Raw genomic sequence first — 20,721 nt, forward strand, 5'->3', positions numbered from 1 at the left:
ATTTGCATTTGCTCACAGACCAGCTACACATCGAGGGAGTGGAATCCTTTTCAGTTCATAAAAATGATAGTGTTTAGATGAGACTTACCCAGGGCAATCAATATACATGCAATCAATGATACCCTACATCATGGGGCTGGTACAATCCACACACTTATGCTTGACAGCCTGCTTGTGCCTGGCATAATGATATATAAAACAGCCTCCATGACTTACATACAATTCTTCAGTAGCAGCCTTAAAGAAACCAGTTAGACAAATATTAAGAGCCAAGATCACTTGGACAGCCACAGGCAATGTAGCCATTGCTCTGCTTTGAGGTTACAGTTGTGTAATGGAGATGTCTCATGCATTGATCCTCGCTGAAGTTGAGTTAAGAAGGTTGCTCCCTAAAGACCCTTAGCACATATGGCCTCCTGCTGAGGGCCCTTCTCCCCATCCTCCCTCTTCTAGCAGCTTGTCCTGTTCTGCAAGACCTCTCTTCAAACCCCAATCATCCTCAATTCCCAGAGGAAGCCCTACCAGGCCAACCACATCTGGAAGCAACTTGTTTCAGCACAAAATTTTACATGAGCAGCAAAGTACTTCAGCACCATCCAGAACACACCTTGTAGACTATTCAAATTTTAGCCACGTACAAGTAAGCTCCAAAACCGCATGCAATTGCACTAACAGCCAGAAGAAATGATTCAGAATTCAAATCTGCAAATAATTCATGATCCCTTTAATAGTGCTAGTGGGGGGTCTTTCATTCCATTTAACATTGTGTTCAGCTGTGGGAGATTGAGAGAGGAGGTTGGCTAGAGTAAGCAGTTGGAAAATGTCAGCCCTGGCAGCAAACCGGCTTGGTCACTGATTGGCATCACGGTCTGCCTGCTCTGCATGTTACTGGCAGTCATTAGGTGCACACATGCAAAGCCCTTTACCAAGGTAGTGTCCTATGCACTTCCAGTCTGAAGTGTGCTCGTGCAGCTTGAACCCCATTTTCAAACATTAGGTATCCGCGTACTGCCTGAAAACAGGCAGTACACAGCCCAGTAAAGCCCACCCCCAGGGAATCATACAGCACTGAAGCCCAATTCAGCTCAATGATCTAGATTTTGCCAGCCCTCTGGGGATGTGCTGGGAGGCAGGGGGCCCGTAAAATGGTTAGCAAAGGCTGGGGTGGTGTGTCCTTTGCCTTCCTGTAACCGTGGCATTTTACCAGTGGTGGGGAAAGTGGAGGATGGGCCTCCTGCTCAGAGGCCAGATGGAGCCACATAAGTGGCCAAGTAAGGGCCCTGCTGGCACTGGCATTTTACCAGTGGCATGTGGGCCCTCTGTTGCATCAGGAGTCCATCTGGCAACCTCTCAGCAGGCTCGGGGTGAGGGCGCCCTCCTAATCGGGCACTCTGTGGCCCCCTTCCCCGTGGCAACCCCCCACCCCCACCCCACCAGGGGCGTGCCTGACTGACTCCAGTGACCGCAGACCCACTTGCCAGTTGTGAGGACAGCCTTGCTGTGGCCACTGCTCCCAGTGGCACTGCTCGGCTGCTGGTTCTCTGGCTGGCAGCTCTTGGGGGCAGGCTCTGTTCCATTAAAGGGATGGGAGCCCCAGTGGCAACTAATTAGTTGCTGGACAACCAGAAGGTGTGGCCGAAGGACTCATAAACTGCCTTGGCAGGTTGCCCCTGACTTTCGGGCCCATCGTTGGGACCCTGGACATGCTGACTAAACACTGCCCATTGTGTCTAAGCTATGAAGAAGATGTAGGTTTCGCTGTGTGGGTACGAATCAAGATTTTAATATTGGCAAAATTAAGTTGGTTTCTGAAAAAAAAAAGAAATGATTTATGCAATGAAATACCTAAGCTGATGCTCTAATTTCTAAATAGAGTTTTCAGAGTTATTAGGTAATATCCTGTACCATTACTGTCTAACGAAAAGAAAATTATCTGGAAATATTGCAATTCATTTGTTTAATCAACAGGCTTGGGGAACACTCAGGTGAATTTATAGAGCATCAATAAAGCCTGTACTTGGAACAATCTTCTTACATTTACCAAATATTATTTGAACTGATGTTTTGTTTTGTTCAAAGGTTTTGTAGATCTGTTTTGAATATAGGTCATATCGAACTTCAGAGATACAACCTCCTCTGAATTGGTTCATGGAAAATGTTGATGGAAAAGCATGCGTGTCAGCTGTGACTCAGTTGGCAGTACTCTGAGTCTGAAGATTGTGGTTTCAAGTCCCCTCCAGGACTTGAGCACAAAAATCAAGACAGGCTCTTGCAGCTGCCCGTTCAAGTGGAAATAAAAGAACCCATGATACTATTTCGAAGAAGTGTAGTGGTGTTATTACTCGTATCCCAACCAATATTTATCCTTCAATCAACATTACAAAAACAAATTATCTGGCCATTATTATATGGCTGTTTGTGGGAGCTTGCCGTACGCAAATTAGCTGCAAGGTTTCTGACATTACAACTAATGAATTACGTTGGAAGTGTAGTCACTGTTGTAGAGCGCTTTGGGGAGGTTCTGTGGTCATGAAAGGCGCTATATAAATTCTTTAATTACTTGTTTTGTAGAGTCACCTTTGTTCTTCAAATAGAAGCACTGCCTGCATATAATGCACACTCAACTACCCCCTCTCTTCCTCTTCAAAATTAATTTGTATAATTTAGCTGCCAGTACTCGTCTGTTAAATCAACTGATGACCAAGAGAGAAAATAATAACATGTAATGCCATGAAATGGTATCAAAAATATCTTAAGGGTATCAGCCTTGCAACGCTTCCCAGTTGCTTGTTCCAAGTGATATGTGGAGGATATTTCCACTTTAAGGATGAAGGTCACTCTGCAAGATAGGAAATGTAACTCATCTACCTCCTTAGGTGAATGGTCTAAAAGGGCAACTCAAAGTTGGTGCTAAATATATGATGCTAAGTCCCATAAATGCCTTAAAATGACAGTGTCCCAAAAATGAAAGTGTTCTCATGAATTTTCCCAGTAATGACTCAGTTGTATTCTAAAGTATTTAACTTTGATACTGTTGTTTTCTGCAGTTCTTTCTCTCATATGTTCAGCTTTCTCCTCCTATTGTATAGATGTGCCTTATATACTGAAGTTGGAGTCTCAGCCACACACGACCTGCTGGCCTGGTCAGACACTCTACATGCTTGCTCCAAGCTTCCCAGACAAACAGCGTTGGGTCAATGTGTTAGAATCTGTTGTGGCCTGTGGAAGAAGGTCGTGTGAAAAAGCAGAGACAGCTGCTGTAAGTATTCAGTAGATAGATAGTATTTGTTCATGTTTAATTCATTACAAGTTGGCTTTGCTTTTATGTTTACTATGATCCATTGATTTGACTTGTTTGCCATTGGTTGTTTATGTACCTAACTAAGCATGTTCTGTAACTCTGGAATGACCCCTGTGTCGCTATATAATAGGCTGAAATGGCCCAGAGAGAAGACGATCTTGCCCAGTTGGTGAAGGTAAAATGTTTGCACAGTTGATTGTGCCTGTCCTGCTTGTTGCTGCAGAGCCTATTGCACAGTTTTGGCTCATATTTTTGAGGCTAATTAACCAAGTCCGTGTTCATTCACTGTTGCAAATCCTAAGCTTCCTACTTTGCAGGCATTTCTGAAATTCATCTCTTGTTGAAACTGCCTCTTGTATGACTTGTTTAACACTAATTATTGTTGCTTTCAAGGAAACACACAGACTGTGTACCCACACAAATTGTGAGAATGTAGTATATGTGAAACTCTTCAGGCTGTACTCAACCACATACATGCTTTACACACCTGAGGGAAGGTATTCAGCTTTCCAGGAAACCATGCAGTGTACACACCTGGCTATCCACGCAGAGCTACCTCCCAGGGTTCTTCTGAAGTAAGGAGGCTATCAAAATGGTCTTTCCAAATCAAAATCATGAGGGGTCAGGATAGAGTAGATAGGGAGAAACTGTTCCCGCTCGTAAATGGACCGAGAACCAGAGGGAAGTGTTTTGCAAAAGAAGCAAATGTGAGGTGAGAAAAAACTTTTTCACACAGTGAGTAGTTAGGATTTGGAATGCACTGCCTGGAAGTGCGGTGGAGGCAGGTTCAATTGAGGCATTCAAGAGGGCATTGGATGATTATTTAAATAGAAATAACGTGCAGGGTTACAGTTGAAAACGCAGGAGGTTGGCATTAAGTTAAAATGCTCAGACAGCTGGTGCAGACACGGCGGGCCAAATGGCCTCCACTGTAAAATTTCTGTAATTCTGTGAACTTTTACTTTCTATGAACCATGCTTTAGAGGAGATAATGCAGTGGGAGAAATTGGTCAGTTTTGCATGCATAAATTTGTTCCATTCACATTTGTTTATGGAATGTTTAGGTAACCCATATCCAAAGAAGCAGTAGTAAAACTGCAAACCATGAGACCTAGCAGAAAGCATAAGGTTGTCCAGCCAGAACCAAAAGGAATCCTGGACTCATGGCGAAGGACGGGAAGTGTCTCTGTCTCTGCTGGTGGAGGGTGAAACGCAGACCCATGCTCCAATTCATCCTTCTATTTTGTAGTGACCTGAAATTCAGTTTCCTATCTCCCCACAGAGATGATGTTGTTTTAGGCTATAAGCTTACAAGCACTCATTGCCACACTGAATCACTTAAACTTTACAGTCAGAAGTAAGCTGATATGCTTTATACTTTTTTTGAAGTAGTTCAGCATTAACGGTTGAATCCCATTAAAATCAGGGAATTTTACAATGTAGAAGAATGTTACTTTGCTCATTGCCTCTTTGAAAGAGCTTCAGAGTTTCTAATCTAGTGCTTTTACATTTGTTGTAATACTTGTTTCTGAAGGCAGTGCTAACATTGCTTAATGCCATCTAATGCAAAATAACCTCCATCCTCTGGATTCTCTTGTTGTTGCTCTGCCTCATTTCCTTGTATCTGAACTGTCTGAGTGTCTAAGTGCAAGAGTGATTGATTTGGGAAGAAGACAATCCTTGCCTTTAATTATAAGTTGCGTTTGTAGGTCTGTATGATGTATATATGTTTAAGAACAGCCTGTGACTTCTGTGTCTTATATTCTTTGTTCCTCTCCCACCCCCCCACCGTGCCGCCGCCCCCCCCCCCCCCCCCCCCCCCCCACCACCTCTCTCTCATTGTATCTTACAAGCCAGTATTTTTCCCCAATGAATTGCACAAATTCTGTAAATATGGGGACATAAGTATGTATGTTTGTTTGCCCACACTCATGTTACTTTTAATTCCTGCAGAAGTTACTGGGAAATTCATTGCTGAAATTGGAGGGAGACGATCGTTTGGATATAAACTGCACTCTGCCTCTCACTGAGCAGGTATGTCGGGAAGTAGTGTAAATAGACTCTTCCTGTGGTGGTTGCATGGTCCGCTTTCTACATCTGGACAAGGAGGTGGTTGGAAATACGGGCTGGACTTTTATATCAGAAGATGGTGTTAAACAGAAAACTGAGATGTCTCTCCTCCACAAAAATCTGGTTTGATAAATATCCTAGGATGATTTTATTTTGGGATGAGGTGGGGAAGAAGCAGGCTTGGCACTATGATTATAGAGGCAATGTAGGCGAAGAATGCAACAAGACAGTGGCTCCCATAATAGATCGTTATGAATGGCTCTCTCTCCCCGGGTACTATTCCTCTCTGCTTCAAGTCTGTCGTCATCATCCCTTTCCTCAAAAAAAAAAAGTTTGCCCCTCCTATCCTTACAATCTACTGCCCATTCTCCAACCTTCCTTTTCTCTCCAGGGACATTGAATGTGTTGGTGTCTCCCAAATCAGTCTCCATCTTTCTCAAAACTTCAGGTTTGAATCCTTCAAATCAGGTTCCTGCAGTACCAAAACGGCAGAAGTCACAAATGACACCTTATGTGACCATGACAAGGGTAAACTATCCCTCCTCATCCTTTGTGACCTAGCTACAGCCTTACACATAGCTGATCCCAGAATTCTGATCTAACATCTCTCCACTGCCTACTCCTTGGTGAGATTGTGCTTGCCTGGTTCCATTCTTATCTATCCAGTCGGAACCAGAGAATCACCCACATTGACTTTCCTGATCTTGCAGTTGCCTCCAGTGACATCCAAGGATCTATCCTTGACTCCTTTCAATTTTTCATTTTATTTTCATGGCACCCCTTGACAACGGCATCTTATCAACAACAGATTATCAGTTTTTTACATGTATGCTGACAACAGCCAGCTCTCCCTCACCTCCTCTCCTGAAGTCTCCATTGTTTCTAACTGTCAGACTGCTTGTTCAGCATCCAGTGTCAGATAAGCAGAAATTTCCTCCAGCTAAATATTGGGAAGACAGAAGTCATTGACTTCATTGCCTGTCATAAACTCTGCTCCCTGGCAACTATCTGAGGCTGAATCAACTATTCACAACCTATTTGTTATATTTGACCCCAGGTGAGCTTCCTACCACATATCTGCAGCATCACTAAGTTTGCCTTTTTCTACCTCAACATCACTGATTTGCCTCACCTTACTTGCTGCTGAAACCCTCATCCATGCTTTAAAAGAAAGAAAAAGAAATACGTGCATTTATATTGCACTCTTTACAACCACCGGATATCTCAAGGCCAATGAAGTGTTTTTGAAGTGTAGACACTGCTGTAATATAGAAAGCGCAGTAGCCAATTTGCACAGCTAATGGTCACATAATCTTCTACTTTTTTTTTTGTGATAACGATGGACCAGGGCACCGAGGGTAACTCCCCTGCTCTTCTTCGAAATAGTACCATGAGCTATTTTACATCACCCAAGCAGGCAGATGGGACCTCAGTTTAACATCTCATCCAAAAGATGGCACCTCCAGCAGTACATCACTCCCTCACTACTGCACTGGAGTGTCAGGTTTGATTTTTGTGCTCAAGCCCTGGAGGGACTTGAACCTGAGACTTTGTGACTCAGAGGCAAAAGTACTGCCAACTAAGCCACAGCTGGCACTATTACTTTGTTACCTCCAGATTCCAGACCACAAATGGCTGGCCTCCTTGAGGTCATTGAAAGCTCTGCTGTCTGTGTCCTAACTCTCATCGTGCCCTGCTTACCCCTCTCCCCTGTGCATGCTGACCTATGTTGGCTCCAGATTAAGCAATGCCTTGATTTAAAATTCTTGTCCTTTTTTTCTAATCCCTCCATAGCCTCACTCCTCCATATCTCTGCAATCCCCTCCCCATTGAGCTCTCTGTAATCCAGATCAGTCATGGCTCAGTTGGTAGCACTCCCTCCTCAGAGCCAGAAGATTATGGCCAGGATTTTGCCCTTGTTGGGTGGGCTCGGTGGGGGCAGGTGGGAGCGGTCAGGAAACTGACAGCCGCCTGCGATTGGGGCCCGACTGCGATTTCACACTGGCGGGCCTTGAAATGTGTGCTGCAGCACTCAGCGCTGCCTGGGGGAGTGGGGGGTGAGCGGGGAACTTCACATGCTTGCGGGTGCACGCAGGCAAAGCTTCCTGAGGCATGGAGCTGCCTCAGGGAGATGAGGAGTTTAAGAATTAAAAATAAACAATCTTAAATTGTTAAAAAAACATGTCCCCTCATGTGACTCTGTCATGAGCACATGAGCAGGGACATGTTATTGATGAAATGTTTAAATTTTTATTTAATTTTTAATAGATGTTGGAAACCTCATCCCAGCCTTGGATGAGGTTTCCTAAAAAGTGCAAAGGCTGCTTGGCCTTTTCACTTGCCCAACAACAGTAAGATTGGACGGGCAGCGAAAAATTTAATTCAATTGGGACTTTAATGGCCTTAATAGGCCTGTTAATTGTCGGCAGGCGCGTGAGGGAGTCCACATGATGTCATTGCGCATCATTTTACACTCGTTCAGGTTGGGCACATGCCCGCCCGACAGGCTAAAAATTCTGGCCTATGGGTTCAAATCCCACTTCAGGATTTAAGCAGAAAAATTAAAGTTGACACTGAGTGCAATGCTGAGATGGTGCTGTACTGTCAGAGTTGCTGTGTTCCAGATGAGACATTAAACCAAGATCCCATACACCTCTCAGTGGACGTAGAAGATCACATGGCATTGTATTGAAGAAGTAGTAGTGAAGTTATCCCCAGTGTTCTGCCAATATTTGTCCCTCAGTTAACATTATAAAACAGATTGCCTGGTCATTATCACTTTGTCGTTTATGGGAACTGACCGTGTGCAAATCAGCTGCCACATTTCCTATATTACAACAGTGATTACACTTCAGAAAAAGTACATCATTGACTGTAAAGCACTTTGAGATGTCCTGTGTTTGTGAAAGGTGCTATATAACTGCAAGTTTTTCTTTTCTGAGCTCATTCTGGCCTCTTGAGCATCCTCCATTTTAATCACTCCACCAGTGCCAGCCATACCAAGCTTTTGGTCATTTGGCCTAATATCTCCTTACGTGGCCCTGTGTCACATTTTGTTTGTAAGCACTTTGAGGTATATTATTACATTAAAGGTGCTATATGAAATCAAATTATTATTGTATATCTGTTGGTTGTGACTATGAGCATAAATTTCTGTTGGGGGTGGAAGTAGGAAAATTAGGTTTGGGATACATTCTTATCAACTATATAACTATAATTGGTACCTAATTACAATAAGTTACTGGAGCATATATTTACAATATCTTTATCTGAGAGGAGATGATTTTGTGTATCTACAGATTGTGCTGGTTGGGACAGAGGAAGGTCTATATTCATTAAATGTTGTGAAGAACTCCCTGGTTCACATCCCTGGTGTGGGATCAGTGTTCCAGCTTCACGTCCTAAAGGAGCTTGACCGACTCGTCATGATTGCAGGTTATTGTGGATTTGTTTCAATATGTTAACTAGTAATAAAACAGCTCAGGAATAACTTCAGAAATTAGCAATTGTGCCAAATGACCAAAAACCCCAGTTATACTGAATAAGTTTTGTCTTTTGAGATGTTTTTAATTTTATTGACTAAACTTGCATTGTATTGTTTTTGTGAAATCCCTCATTATGTACCTCACTTGCAACAGAGACATTCTAACAGCTTATTTCAATTGTCTGTTTGACAGGAGAGGAGCGGACCCTGTGCCTGGTGGAAGTTAAGAAGGTGAAACAGTCATTAGCTCAGTCCCACCTGCCAGGCCAGCCAGAGCTGGTACCTACAGTCTTTGACAGCTTGAAAGGATGCCACTTATTTGCAGCAGGGAAAGTGAGCATCATTGCAACTCTTAATCAGTTTTATTTCTAAATATCTGTTTTTAACCTTGATATAGTGTTATACAGTTATGCTTGAGATTCAGTAATCCCAATCAGGGTTTTCAGTCATAACGTATGAGTTAATACATGGGTGGTTGCAAGATTTAACCGACTGCCAGAATAAGGATGTGCGCCTCAGCTGTTTTCTGTATGGCAATAAGGCATTTACCTGAATATTTAAAATGTGTGTATTAAATTTTCATTGTGGGAAGGAATTTTTTTTTTAGGAAAGGAATTGTTTCAGCCTTAGTAAGGATCTGGACTACATTGTAGACAAGTGCAAAGGATCCTCCTTATATACTCTCTCAGCAACATGGCTTAGCTCAAACCTCACAAGCCCAAACTACCATGCCAAATTCTCTTACACCAGTCAATCCTGAGGCATCTCTCGACTGAATCGCCTCTACATTAAATTCCACCACCAGACGAAGGGAAGGAACTTTAAAAAATTAAAATGGGAACGCAGCCCCATTCTGCATATGTGGCCTATGCAGCATTTACAACAATGGGTACTGGGGCAGGACACTTTATTACCATATTTAAACTAGGCTCTCTCAGTGCAATTGGGAATCTGATTTAAATTTAACAGTTGCCATGTGGTTTTCTCAGTGTTTGGAAAAACCCAGAAATGAAAAGGAGGCAGGAGCTGCCAGCTCAAATAAATTTGTGGCTTTTACAGAACTCCTTGTGGGCCAAGGATAACAAGAGTGTTTCTGCCAGCATCTCAAGGAAACCTTCAGCCTCCCCTCTGCTAATCACGACAACATTCTCATCCTTGCCATGGTTGGTAATCTCTCCCCATCAAGCCCCAGTTACCTGATACTGTCCCCAGGAATCCCTGGTAATGGCCTCTTGCCACTGGTTTTTCCGCTCAACAGGTAGCTGCCTGTCAGTTTGGCTGACCAAGTGGGAAAATTGAAGGAAAAAGATTATAGTGAGATCTTGCCATTAAATCTGAGAGGACCCCTGGATTTCCAGCCTTGCTGGGTTTTTCTGTCACTCCCTTACCCTTCTTGCTTCCCTCTAAATGCCTGGCTCAATGTCTGCCAATTTTATGTTATAAGGATTGGGTTGAGACTATCACAGCTTCATTTCCCAAAGACCTTTTCTAAGAAAGAAAGATGTGTTGGGTGGTGGTGGGAAACATATACTATAATTTTATCAGACTGTACTATATTTGAACCCATGTCCCAGAGCTGAGCTGACATTGTACTAGCAAGTTCCCTCGTTATCTGTTATTTCCATTAATGCCAGAATACCCAGGTTGATGATTAAAATATGAACTGAAACTATTAACCAAAAAAATTTCAACACTATCCTGTTTACCTTTACTTAATTTAACTCTGGATCTGCTCTGTTCAGGTTACACCTTGATTGTAGAGAAGACCAAATTGTTTGGCACCTCCAGCTTGCCTTAAGATTGCTCCTTTGGGAAACTGAACATCAGTGCAGTCAGATTTCCATGTGTGATGAGATGTTACCACTCCACTTAAATACTGGAGTTAGTCCTGGCACAACTTTCAGAAATTGAGGCTTTCTTTCTCAATGCATTTATCTAGGTCTTCCAAGCTGGTTTAAACTTTCTAAAGAATTCTGTGTAGTGAACATCCCATCAGCTTCTGGTTTGGATTTCTCCAATCAAGTTTCCACCCTTGCCATAGTACTGAAATGGCACTTACCAAAGTCACAAATGACATCCATGTGACTGTGACAAGGGTATTGCTGGGGAATTAGATGTGCGTTTTAGAGATTAAGTCACTTTTCTTCAGCTGGACAACTGCCACTTGTCTTTTTGCTTTTATCTTAGGCACTAACATGTTATCTTGACACAGTAGAAATTGTGTGCTTTTTGCAGGTTGAGGCTGGACCGTGTATCTGTGCAGCAATGCCAAACAAAGTGTGCATCCTGCGTTATAATGACGGGCTTGACAACTTCGCCATCCGCAAAGTGAGTGTGTTCATGCAGTGCATAAAAGAACCTGTTAAGGCTCAGAATGAAACTGCTCTAATGATTACACACTGCTACTGCATGCTATTCTTTGTTATTCTCCATGTGCCAACTGTTATTTAACATAAAATATTAGAATTGGCCCCTGTACCACACCTTTGAGAACCAGTGCATTTGATAAATGAGAAAAAATACATTGTTTTTTGGCTTTTCATCACAATGAAGCAAGTCACCAAGTATCATTCCCCTTTTATAAAAGCAAAATACTGCGGATGCTGGAAACCTGAAATAAAAACAGAAAATGTTGGAATAACTTAGCAGGCCTGGCAGCATCTGTGGAGAGAGAAACAGAGTTAACTTTTCGAGTCCTTATGACTCCTCTTCTCCTTTTGTTCTCTGCAGGAGATTGAAACATCTGAGCCCTGCAGCTGTATCCATTTCACTGGTTACAGCATCATCATTGGAACCAACAGGTTCTATGAGATCGAGATGAAGCACTATACGCTGGAGGGTAAGAACTGCATCTGTACAACAGAAGCATTGACTACTGCAAAGTAGTTTTGCCTGTACAACATCTGACCTGGGAGTGCTTGATGTTGACAATGAACACTGAATGTGGTAGAGTTCCTTTTCTTCTATTATTAATCTCCTTCCCTTTGAACACAGATTATTGGTGAAAATATTATCTAAATCTTCCATTTTTCTGCCTCTCCTGCTGCAACTACTGTCTGTTTCTGGGGTATAGCACTCAAGCACCAACAACCCTCCAATAACTCACTCCCAAGAGGCTGTTTGTCATATGTGAGCATAAGCAGTGACTACTGGGAGATTATTTAGCATTGTGGAGCAACATAGTCAAAGCTATGCCCGAGCCAACATTGCAATCAGTAGGAGTCCTAACTAGTCTTTATTTCCCTCCTTTTCTTTGCCTGGAAATGCTGAGGTCAAATGTACGGCTCCCACAGCCGAGATCAAGAAACTAAAACAGGCAGGGGAACCTTCCCTGCCAATACGATTCGGCGCTGCATCAACCATCATATTGATCCACTGCGCCAACTGCAGAGCCTCAAAGTCTAAGATGTTACTTAAAAGTAGCTTTTATTATTCTCCTGATTTATTGCATTTAAACAGCTGTTTGAAAAAGAAGAATATTGCAGGGTATGAGGAGTGAATAGAGTGGGATTAGACTAGGTGAAAAACACCAATTTGATAAGCTGCATGACTCTGTGTTGTATCATTCTGCATGTTCAAATATTTGAAATTATTTTATAAAAACCTCCCTGGCAGAGTTGGACAGCACTTAAATGTATACTGGGGAATGTTTAATCACAGCAAGCAGTCAGATGCTCTACCTTCATTGATAAATTTCTGTTTGCTAAAATACCTTGGGCTGAATCTTTGGCTCGGCGAGCGGGGGCAGGGCCTGCTCGCCAAGGCGTAAAATGACGCGGGGGGGTGTGTCCCGACGTCACCGCGTGTCATTTAGATTTTCAGTTCGGTGGGCGCGCAGCTGACTTGGCTGTGCGCCCGCCAAACTGTCAAAGGCCGTTAATTAACTAATTAAACCAATTGAAAAAGCTGTCCGTCCAACCTTAAGGTTGGCGGGCGGGCGAAGAGCCCAGGCGGCCTTCGCATTTTTCATGGAACCTCATCCACGGGCGGGATGAGGTTTCCTGAAGGGTTTATAAATTAAATAAATTTTTTCATTGAAGTTCATTGACATGACCCAGCTCATGTGACACTGTCACATGAGGGGACATGTCTTAAATATTTTTTTCTTAAGTTTTAATTTTGTAAAATTTTAATAATCGCCCTGAGGCACCTCTGTACCTCAGGGAGATTTCTGTGCTCTTTCGCGCACATGTGCGAAAGAGCACACTGCCGGCTTAGGGATACCCCCCTCCCCTCCTGAAGAAGGCACCCCCTCCAATCCAGTAACTACCACATAGGCCAGTTGAAGAGAAGTTACAATCCACGATCACACAGCGACCACAGAGACTCAGGCTTCCTTTAACCGGTTTTATTCAAGCATATGCAAGGGAGCCGCAATCATTCCTAAGAATGAAGACCCAGCTCCCAGATTGATTACATTTCATTACTTTTGTACTTTTTCTTATCACAATACATTTGAGTACATCCAATCGGTAACCGACACACAGGTCCCATGTTAACATTACCCTATTGAGTACATAAACATGTGATTTTGCCAACCAATTATTCTAAAGGATGTATACATAATTATATTATCCAATCAAAATTAAAACACGTATGCAAAGGCCTTGGTTCTCACAACTCAAGACTGTTTGTGTTTCATCAAAGCCTCCTCTTTGTCCATTGTATGTCTTCCCATATCTCAGCTAAAACCATCTGTCCCTTCCCTATGTGAGAGGGGAGTACACCTAATCTAACTTATGTCCTTTCTTGTGTCTCTAGTCTGACTCTCAAGGCTGTGCAATGTTCATCTGGTAATCGTCAACTCTTAATATGCTTAGCAGCCATGTCTGCCTGGAGATTTTAAGTGTTATTCAGTAAATTCTTAGTGTTCTCTTTTAGCATTTTTAATTTCCCCCTGACACCGCCTGCATAAGGAGCACACAGCGCTTCCGGGTGCATGTCATGCTGGGCGGGCCTTAATTGGCCCGCACGTGTAAAATGGTGGCGCAGATCCGATCGGGATCTGCACAGCCTCTCTAACGGGGGGAACATTCTACCCCTAGCCTTTATTGCCTTGATGAATCTGACTATAATTCCTGATCATTGAGAGCTGTAAATTTGCCTCTTTTTCTCCCTGCAGAATTTCTAGATAAGAATGACATGAGTCTGGCCTCTGCTATTTTTGCTGCTTCGAGCTACAGTTTTCCAATTGCCGTTGCTCAGGTGAATACCAGTGGGCAAAAGGACGAGTTTCTGCTCTGTTTTCATGGTAAGTAATGAGCACCTATAATGTGCCCTTTGCCTTTTGGGAAGATACCTGACTTCAACAGTTTATATCCTAGAAAAGGGATGGAGTTTAATACATGTTGATGTGTCTGCAACTGATTTCCCTTTTATGAATAGTCTTTCTCATCCCAGCTAAATTCAAAGCAAGTAGGCAAGAGAAAAATTCTCGAGAAAAGCTTAAGCAAAACCATGGGCATAGATCACTGGAAAATAAGCATTCCTTTTGTGCTATGGTAGCTTTCTGTGTCAGATCTACACTTTAAGTATCAGTAGTTTATGTTGTCCCTTTTGTGCTGAGTTTTAATACTAATACTACCTTCCAAGATATCAGCTTACTAAGAATTGCATCTCTCAAGTATTTTATGTTAGGTAACAGTATAGATGGATATTATCATGGCTCCTTGAACCATGCTTTGATGTTCAATGGAAGTTTCTTGTAATATGCACCCTGCCACCAGCATTTAATAGGACTCTTGAGCAATTTCACCACTTACAACTCATTGTTTTATTCAATCTCCTCGAACCCACAATAGAATTTGGAGTCATTGTTGATTCATACGGAAGACGTAGTCGCACTGATGACTTGAAGTGGAGACGTTTGCCCTTGGCATTTGGTGAGTGTGTGTTCATGGGCCTTTCTGAATTTGTACACCGAGTTTCTGAGAGCAAAGTTCTGAAACCGGTATAGTTCAGGGGTTAGGATGACTTAAACAATAAATGATTTGGACTTGGAAATTGTGAATATATTTTCAAAATTTGCAGATGGCACCAAATTGGGGGACGTTGCAGATAGTGAGGAAGACTGCAATTAAATTCAAAAAGATATTAATAAACTTTCAGAATAGGCATATAATTGCTAATAAATTTCAATGCAGATAAGCACGATGTATTACATTTTGGTAGAAAGAATAAGAAAGCCACATACTGCTTAAGAGTCTAAATAGGATAGAGAAGCAAAGGGTTCTAGGGATGCAGATAAACAGCCAATTAAAAATACAGGTTCATAAAACCATTAAAACAATCAGACCAAGCACTGAAGTTCATTTCCAGAGCGATAATATTGAAAAGCAGAGATTTATGTGAAACTTGTATTGAAACTTGTTTAGACACACTTTGTGTACTGAATGCAGTTCTGGTCTCTGTAGTATACAAAGGGTATAGAAGTAGTAGAGAAAGTGAACAAAAGATTTTCAAGTATGATATTAGAGCTATGAGGTTACAATGATCAGGAAAGGCCAAACAGCGTGGGGCTCTTTTCTCTAGAAAAGAGCAGGCAAAAAGTGACCAGATAGCAATCGTTAAAATCTGAAAGGGTTTGTGAGGGTAGACATAGAGAAGAAGTTTCCACTTCTAGGGGAGACCAAAAGTTGGGACCACACATACAAGAAACTCATTAATAAAATTATTAGGGATTCAGGATAAACTTCTTTACTTCAAGAGTGGTAAGAATGTGGAACTCATGACAATAAGGAATAGTTGATAGATACATTTAAGATAAGCACATGAAGTATAAGCTGACAGAGTTAGATGAAGCGGTATGGGACAACAATCACACAAATTCAGGTCCAGCCGGGCCTAATGGCCTGTTTCCGTGTTGTATACTATACAGCCCAGATAATTCCAGGGAGTGACCAGGGACCTGTGTCAGCAGCCAGGAACGTGGAGGTCTTAAAAAACTAAACAGCAGGAGCTTATTAGAATTATTTACTTGCTTTCCTCCTACAATTGGCCAGATTAAGAGGCTGGCTGGTTGCTGAATAGAAAAGCCTGCAATTCAAGGCAGCACCTGGGAACAGTCCCCAGAAAATTAGGAATTCTGGTGGGGATGTTGGCTTGGAACCCAGCAGCAAGGAGAGAGATCAGATGTTAGGGGGAGAGATTGGATTTTCAGGATTGAGGGTGAGAAATCTTGTAGGTTTCCTTGAGGGGCTGGGAGGAAGGACTCCTGCTCCTCTTGGCCCACAAGCAGTGCTGAACAACCACTTACCTGCTGCAGCTGGTAGCTCTGGTCTCCTAGCTCTTTTAATTACCCAGTTTCCAGAACTTTGGGAAAACTAGCCAACAGTCATTAAATTTAAATGGCTGCCAAAATCTGACGACTGCAGCCTCTTTAACATATTAAAACCACTAACCTACTGCTCCAGAATGGATTATTTGACTAACCCTAATCTGTTGAGATTAAAACTGGAAGTAGGCATGTTGTGGCAGCTTAGGTTAACCCGTCTCCACCTGTCTTGGGGCAGATTAAAATTTCCTCCTCAGTGGCTATGATACTTTATAAACTCAAGACTGTTATGTTTACTATGTTATGTAACTATTAGTTTTACCAGCATTCAGTAGAAATTGTAAATACTAATGCATTGACCCCACAATTTTTTAATCCTGTTAGCATTTAAGACAATTGGCTGTAAACATGCACATAGTTTGATATTCACAGCAGAAATGAGTCAGGTTATTGTTGATCCAAGATTTCACATGGCAATACGTTGCAAGTGATTTCTGGACAGTAACCTTTAATCACTTTTCCACAAATTTTCTATAAGTGAACCAACTGGACAGTTCAGCTTCTAATCCCTTGTGCTCTATGTGTGATCATTTCAGTTTATAGAGAACCGTACCTCTTTGTAACTCATGTCAACTCCGTGGAAGTTATTGAGATTCAGGGTCGCAATTCAGTTGGGTAAGTCCTGAATCAAATTGTTTGCAGTCAGTGTTGAGAAATCCACATAAAATAACATTTTTGAATTAGTTCATAATACACAGCTTAACTGTCAGCATGCTTTCAACAGGCTGAAGGGTGCTGGGTTGGTTAGCAACCGTATATTCCAGCCAGAGAGCCTGATGAGACACTGTTTGACCTGATTTTTAGACACTGTCTGAGCCTTTGCTAAATATTTCTATACTAACAAATTCTGACCACGGTTGACTAATTCGCCCTCCTTTAATACGTTTACTGTATCTGTGAGAAGTTTCATCATTTAGGTAAGAACCTAATTCTCCCAGAGAGGATCTTAGATTTTCATTAATTCAAGTATTAAGTGCTAACCCCAGGGATGATAACTCGGTGGGCCAGTCACCAGATTTATAGCATGGTGTTGTTATGGCACAGCCAATGGTAAGTGCTGAGTTGTCCAGATCCCAAAGGGAAATTTGAAACAACTGCCACAACTTGTTTTGCAATTTGTATAAATTTTGAGATGCTTGCCTCGAATCCAGTGGTAATAAGACCACAAAATCTTAGTGTTTACAAAACTAGATTAAACATTTATTGGTAAGAGAAATTATTTTAAACACATACATAGATCTACAAATTAGTACTATGGTAACTTCTAAATCCCCGACTTAATCTGACTCCCAGTTACACTTGTGTTAAGGCAACAGTAAAATACATAGATTTTAAAAGACCCAGGCAAAGAGCAAGTCGAATTCAAAGTGAGTTTTCTTAGCATCAGTCCTTTGAAGACAGCAGATTTAGGCACAGATGCTGAAGGCTTTTCACGCTTGTTAGATCTCAAAATGCCTACCCTTACACATAGCCTTCACTCCTTTATACACATTTTTCCTTTTGAATACAAATTCCCATTGTTTCACTATGTCTTTGGACTTTATCTTCCTGATAATAAAAACCTCTCATAGCATTAAGTTTTGTCGGTAATCTTTGAGGAAAATAAACACACTGTTTCTAAACTTCACCTGGCTGGGTGACACATTTCACCCCTCCTTTGAAAACAATCTAGTCTGGTTTATTTAAAAATGGAAATGTCCTTTTATCTTACATTCTAAACTTTACCATGTTTACATCAAAGCCTTGAGACAAGCTGCCTTTAATCCAATTAAGTCTCTCTCTCTCTCTCTCTCACACACACAGACACATCCCACTATTGCTCTATTTTACAATAAATTCCAACAACATTATGAGAATTATTATATCTTCCTGACAGTGTTTCCTTTGGTCTGTATTTCTAAGGCACATACAAGAGCTACATCTTTTTGATAATGATAGATTACAAAATGTAGTTTTTCAGTGGATGTTGATTTAGTCTTCTGACCAGCACCACAAAAGCACCTGCTTCCATTGAATATAAAGGTATCGATCTTGGATGGCGCGCTTCCCTAAGAAGACCAAACATAATCTATACCAGCGAAAATAACTTATCCATCTCTAGAACACAAGGTCTTCTCTATCTCCTGTCCTGTTTTCTACCACACCCTCCCCACCAACCATCCCCCCCACAAAAATAATTTTGCAGTGACATTGAGCCAACTCTACTTTGAATAGACCCTTTAAAAACACATCCAAGAAAATCTACTTGGGGAGGGGAGAACATTAGCTGAAAGCATTTACAGCACAACATGATGGTATGGTGTTCATCCTGGAGAACATCAGAACAGGAGTAGGCCATGTAGCACTTCGAGCATGTTCTGCCATTTGGTGAGATCATGGCTGATCTGACCTCACACCATATGCCTGCCTTTGCACTATATCCCTTCCTGTCTTTTGGTTAGCATAAATCTATCAATCTTAGTTTTAAAATTAACAATTGATCTAGCATCAGTTGCTGTTTGCAGAAGAGAGTCTGAACTTCTATCACCCCTTGTGTATAGAAGTGATTACTAATTTCATTCCTGAAAGGTCTGGCGCTAATTTTTAGACTATGCCTATCTATTGTTTCCTTTCATATCTTGAAAACTTTGATAAACTTATCCCTTTGCCTTCTGAAATCAACCCTAGCTTGTGTAATCTTTCCATGTAATTTGTCCTTTAGGGAAGGAAATCTGCAGTCCTTACCTGGTCTGGCCTACATGTGACTCCAGACCCCAGAGCAATGTGGTTGACTCTTAAATATCCTCTGAATAAGGGCAATTAGGGATAGGCAATAAATGCTGTCCTAGCCAGCAATGTCCATGTCCCATGAATGAAGAAAAACACTTGAAGGCCAGGTGTTGTTCCGGTAATATCTATGTTACACCCTTTCTTCCTTAAAGTGCGGTGCCTGGAACCGCTCATAATACTCCAGGGGCAGGATTTTATGTTCCACGGTTGGGCGCGCACCCAACTTGATCAGGCGTAAAATAGTGAGCGATGACATCGAGCAAGCGTCCTGATGTCATCGCGCACTCATGCAATATTTCGGTTGGCGGGCACGCATGAGACTCAGCAGCATGCCTGCCCACAATTAAAAGGCCTATTAAGGCCATTAATCCATTAGTTAAAAGCTATTTTTCGCTGCCTGTCCAACCTTACGGTTTGGATTTTTGGATTTTTTAGCAAATCTCATCCACCGGCGGGATGAGGTCTCTTAAAATAAGTAAATAAATAAATAAATTTGCTCAGTATTTTTATTCTGTTTATGTTATTGTGGCTGAGTCCTATGTCAGGACATGGTTTTCACATTTTCAAAATCTTTATTGTTGATTTTAAAATTCTTCAGCTCCCTGCTTTGAGAGAGCTTTCAGTGCACCCTGCACATGTTCAGACTTTTGCACTCGCACTCCTCCCACCCCCACCCCAGCAGCGCTGAGCTTCTCAGCATGCCTTTCACACTGACTGGCCGTTAATTGGTCAGCCAGTGTGAAATCGCGGCCGGGGGCCAATCGCGGGCGGCGGTCCGTTTCCCGGACCCACCTGCCGCGCCCACCCGATGACCCTTAAAATCCTGCCCCAGGTGTGGCCTAACCAGTACTTTGTATAGCTGAAGCATAACTCCTCTAACCCCTTGTTTTCTGACCTCAGGATTTAAAGACCATTCCATTTTGTCTTTTTGATTATTTTTGTAATTTTTCATCACATCTAATGATTTGTACCTGGACCCCAAGCCTCCTCGGACCTCCACCACTTTTAGCTTTTCACCATTAGAAAGTACTCTGTTCTGTCTTTTCTAGGTCCAAAATGGATAACCACAGTTTTGTCCATTCGCTTTTATCAATATCGCTTTGTGATTTTATTCTTCCATCTACACTATTTACAATAATTCTTAGTGTCTTTGTGTCATTGGCTAATTTGGATATGTAGTTTTCTGTTCTATCCCCTGTAAATTAATAAATACAGTGAATAACTGAGACCTTGCAGGATACCATTAGTCACATTCTGATAATTAGAGTTCCTGCCTATTATCCTTCCTCTCTGTCTCTTGCCGCTAAGTCAATTTCCTAACCAGGTCAATAATTTGTCTTTAATGCCATGAGTTCCAACTTTAGCTAATAGTCTCTTATGACCTACTTTATCAAATGCTTCTGGAAGTTCATATAAATGACATCTATAGACATTCCCCTGTCTTATTACTTCAGGCACCTCCTCAAAAATTCAATCTGATTCGTCAGGCATAACCCACTGTTTACATACCATGCTGGCTTTCTCTGATCAGCTGAAAAATTTCAAGGTGTTCAGTCATCCTATCATTAATTATAAACTCCAGCAATTTCTTGACAACAGATGTTAGGCTAATTGGCATATAATTTCCTGATTTATCTCTCAACTTTCTTAAATAACGGAATGGCAAGTGCAATTTTCCACTCTAAAGGAACGATTCCCAGATTGAGAGAACTTTGCAGATGCCCTAACATTAATCTTTCAAAGTTCTCATTTACTTCCTTTAAA

At 41.8% G+C, this 20,721-nt stretch overlaps 1 protein-coding gene across 1 annotated transcript in view; it reads left to right on the forward strand.

The window, feature by feature from the left end:
- The window catches only part of LOC144687612 (citron Rho-interacting kinase-like), a 215,439-nt gene that overhangs the window by 166,874 nt on the left and 27,844 nt on the right, over window positions 1-20,721 (forward strand). Inside the window, exons 37-45 of the mRNA XM_078553958.1 lie at window positions 3,090-3,259; window positions 5,255-5,335; window positions 8,671-8,806; window positions 9,049-9,188; window positions 11,091-11,183; window positions 11,586-11,694; window positions 13,978-14,106; window positions 14,657-14,737; window positions 16,725-16,803. Coding sequence (XP_078410084.1) covers window positions 3,090-3,259; window positions 5,255-5,335; window positions 8,671-8,806; window positions 9,049-9,188; window positions 11,091-11,183; window positions 11,586-11,694; window positions 13,978-14,106; window positions 14,657-14,737; window positions 16,725-16,803 — 1,018 coding nt within the window. The remainder of the gene's footprint in view (window positions 1-3,089; window positions 3,260-5,254; window positions 5,336-8,670; window positions 8,807-9,048; window positions 9,189-11,090; window positions 11,184-11,585; window positions 11,695-13,977; window positions 14,107-14,656; window positions 14,738-16,724; window positions 16,804-20,721) is intronic.

This window comes from Cetorhinus maximus, chromosome 12, assembly GCF_964194155.1.
Source record: "Cetorhinus maximus chromosome 12, sCetMax3.hap1.1, whole genome shotgun sequence".
Taxonomy (NCBI): Eukaryota; Metazoa; Chordata; class Chondrichthyes; order Lamniformes; family Cetorhinidae; genus Cetorhinus; species Cetorhinus maximus.